This window comes from Musca domestica, unplaced genomic scaffold (genome assembly GCF_030504385.1).
Source record: "Musca domestica strain aabys unplaced genomic scaffold, Musca_domestica.polishedcontigs.V.1.1 14, whole genome shotgun sequence".
Lineage (NCBI taxonomy): Eukaryota > Metazoa > Arthropoda > Insecta > Diptera > Muscidae > Musca > Musca domestica.
The window spans coordinates 3311714-3315281 of NW_026712192.1; the positions used below are offsets into that span (position 1 = coordinate 3311714).

The 3568-nt window shown below is 38.6% G+C and overlaps 1 protein-coding gene across 1 annotated transcript; it reads right to left on the bottom strand.

The window, feature by feature from the left end:
- Positions 1-737: 737 nt before the first annotated feature.
- Positions 738-1573, bottom strand: LOC101890618 (uncharacterized). Its single transcript, XM_005189742.4, has 2 exons — positions 1416-1573; positions 738-1346 (listed from the first exon to the last, which is right to left on the bottom strand). Exons 1-2 carry the CDS (start codon positions 1467-1469, stop codon positions 786-788), a joined length of 615 nt encoding a protein of 204 aa, XP_005189799.2. The 5' UTR covers positions 1470-1573; the 3' UTR covers positions 738-785.
- Between the last annotated feature and the right edge of the window lie 1995 nt (positions 1574-3568).

Here is a 3568-nt window from a genome sequence, read left to right on the forward strand (position 1 = left end):
TATTCGCGGTTTAATAGAAAAATAGACTTTTATTTAACACAAGCCCTAATCCCTAGCCTCATGCTAATTTCCGCGTCGATTGGTCTATAATTGCGACCTGTAGAGCAACTACAAAATTAAGTAATTTTTCAGTTTTTGGTCCATTTCAACCCCTAGATGTTATGCGATCATCTCCAAAATAAATAGGGTTCTATTCTACCCCTATCCCCACCTCCATTCTTAATTTCGTGAAGATCGGACCATAATTGCGACCTGTAGAGTGACTACAAATTAACATGGACAGACGGACGGACGGACATACATAGCTAGATCGACTCAGATCGGTGAGATAAGAAGATCCATATATACTTTCCTATGTGAGAAACCAATATTTCGAGGTGTTACATAATTTTTGTCCCAACCAAACTTATAATACCCCCAACACATAGTGTTGTAGGGTATAAAAATGTAAAAATTATGGCGTTTGACTCTGTTGCAGTTTTTTATCTCACCCTGTAAGTATGCCAAATTTGAAAACGAAATCGGAAAACCCCGCCCGATTTTTGGACATTCTTCACCGGTTTTCTATAAAAAATTGCCTCCTTAACTTTCTTTTATTGGAAAAAATGGCCGCATCAGGTAAGGCCTCGATTTCTTTCTATTGCAAAAATGACTTCATTTACTGACCTCTGGATTTTTTCTCAGTTCCCCCCTCCGGTTATTTCCCCCTTTATGTCAATTAAACACCATGAAACAACTTTATATTTCAATTACATATATTTTCACAAATCCAAAAAATACACCACTTAGTTGCTGGTCAATTTGGAGCAAGCCTTAATGTTGGAAGCGAAATTGGTCATGGGCGAGGTCAAATCGTTGACAGCATTGTTGGCGCAATCGGCAGCATCGGAGGGTACGGCGGGAACCTTCTTAATGGCAGTCTTAGTGGCCTTGATCTGTTTGTTCAAGGTGACCAATTGGCTCAACAGTTGTTTGAAGCAGGTGGAGGGGGTAGAGGTTTTCCCATCGGTGGAAACATCATTGTTGCAAACTTCTTCGTTGATGTTGATGATGGTGTTACAGGTCTGGACAACAGCTTGGGCCGAGGTGATGACATTCTTATAGGCATTGACGGCATCAGTACCACAGGCTTGAAGGCTGGGCAAGAAGTTTTGGGCAGCATCGCGGATGGCCATAACCTGTTTGATGGTGCAGTTGACACCCTTCAAGGTTTTCAAGGCGGCTCTGGCAATCCACCAGAAGGAGCTGAAAATGGTGAAGTTTTCAACATCGACCTCGCCGCTGGCGAGATCCGTGGGAACATATTCCATTTTGGGATAGGGGTCCTCAAAGCCAACGGCATTGGCCTGCAAAAAAATAAAATGTTCCAAATTAACTATTTTTTTTTTCGCTTAATCCAGGGCGTCCGAACTTACATTGACCGCGACCAAGCCCAAAACGGCTACCAAAACAAAAATTGTGAATTTCATTGTGTTCAGCTTTGAATTACGTTGACAATTAACTACAAAATTTCAATTTGTCCACGATTTTATAGCCAAAAAATTTTTGACTAGCATACCCATTGGAACTGTCAACATTTGGGTTATCTTTCCTCAATTGACGGTGGTAATGGTGGTTATAGCTTATCAGCCGCATGTTCCATTATGTCAAGGGCAATTAGCGTTGGCAAATGCACCTTGGGTGGTACCAATTATCAATATCTTGATAGCCAAGGGTTGTCAAATAATCCACGGACTTTTATTTTTAAAAATATTTAGACTTTTCGAGATTTTATTCGGGCTCAAGAATTTTGATTGATGTTATTGGGGGTCTGGAGAAACACCTGGCATTTTGTTTTTGTTGAAAACAATGGCTTTTGGTATTAGACGAGAAAATTAATTAGAAAGTGGTAAATTCTGGAAGGCGGAACTTTTAATACGCGCTACCATGGGGCAAAGATAACCATAGCAAATAAAATAATGGAGATTTAATGCTCGAACGAAGTCCATTTTTAACGGCAAATGCCAGTGAAATTGGTTAGGTAAAGGGGGTGGTACGGATATACCAAAACGTGAACGCAAATCAAAATCAATGATTGGAAGAAACTTAAATTGCGGGGCGCGCATTTTTAATATTAACCAGATTTGCCATGGAATTGAATGATTGAATACTTAGGGTCATATTTTTGAGAGAATATCCAGACATTTCATTCATCTTTCGCGGTATTTGACTTAATTTAGAAATTAACAATTTTGAATAATTCTGACAGGAAGCGGGCAAAGCATCAGAGCTGAATTTTTGTAGTTTTACGAAGCTGTTCTACCTCCTTATTGTACCATACCATATGGGGACTATACGAACACGTTAACCGACATGGACCCACTGCAAACATGTTCCGCGTACTGATAAAATACACATATTTTCAAAATGCTTCTCTTCGATCTCAGTTCGTTCGAAAGGTTATAACAAAGAGACAAAAGATCTGACGTTAATCCTAAATCGACTTACGCTGACATGGCTGACATTGGTATGGTCTAGTAGATGTTTGGACCAAATCCGCTACATGATATATGGAATCGATGTGTTGGAGTCACCCGTCCATCTGTCCACCTGGTTGACTGGTGCGATTTGAAAATTTGATTACTTAGATTAGCCATAAGGCTACGGAGGTTTTACATCACTTGATAGGTCAAATAACAGTTTTAGACCCAAGGTCTCTTTGCACGAAATCCGTTTCAGGACATTTTGGAGTCGATCTTGGTGTGTAGCCAATTTTTTCAATAAAATTGTCTGAAAATCCACAAAAATAGTTCCTTCTGAGTACTCTACCCCATGGAAGAGAAATGTCTATATAGGTCCACGATCTGGTATAGCCCACATACAACGCTACCTCCCAATATTCGGTATTTTGATGATTTTAGCGACATTATTCACCGAAGTTGTTTAATATTTCGTATTTAGAATTCGTAATTGGCACTACAGCTTACGACAAAAAATTACGTATGCAGACCCACATCTTCGTATAGTCTCCATATAACGATATCTCCCAATATTCGATACTTTTATGATTTTAGCGACACTATTTAAATTTCGTCTTTAGAGTTCATAATGGAAAGTACAGTCTTTTGCTAGAAAATTTTCTGTGCAGGTCCAGGTCTTCGTATAGGCCCCGTATATCAATACCTCCCTAGATTCGGTATTTTGACGATTTTGGGTACAATATTCACCGAAATTGCTTGAAATTTTTTATTTGAAGTTCCTAATAGGTATCACAGCCTGTGACAGAAATTGTCTATGCAGGTCCTTGTCTTTATATACGTCCATATCTAAATTTCAGATACCAACAGAGACCTCAATATAAAATTTATGGATTCCAGCCTCCATCCATCCCTTCATACAATTCACAAAATTAATACCATTTAGTACTTTTTGTATAAATATAGGCAGCATTTCGAAACCATCCTCAAATCTCAAACACAGATACCATCAGTAATCTAAAAGTTAAATCTCAGAATTTCATTTCTATCTCTTCAACAAATTTAGTACGATTTATTACTTTTCGAACACATTTCGAAAATCACCTTCATAT

What these genes read in the sequence shown, in the direction of transcription:
- LOC101890618 (XM_005189742.4), bottom strand. Translation starts at nt 1,469, where the DNA reads ATGAAATTCACAATTTTTGTTTTGGTAGCCGTTTTGGGCTTGGTCGCG. An exon ending in TGGGCTTGGTCGCGGTCAAT is followed by an intron (nt 1,347 to 1,415) that starts GTAAGTTCGGAC and finishes ATTTTTTTGCAG; the next exon opens with GCCAATGCCGTTGGCTTTGA.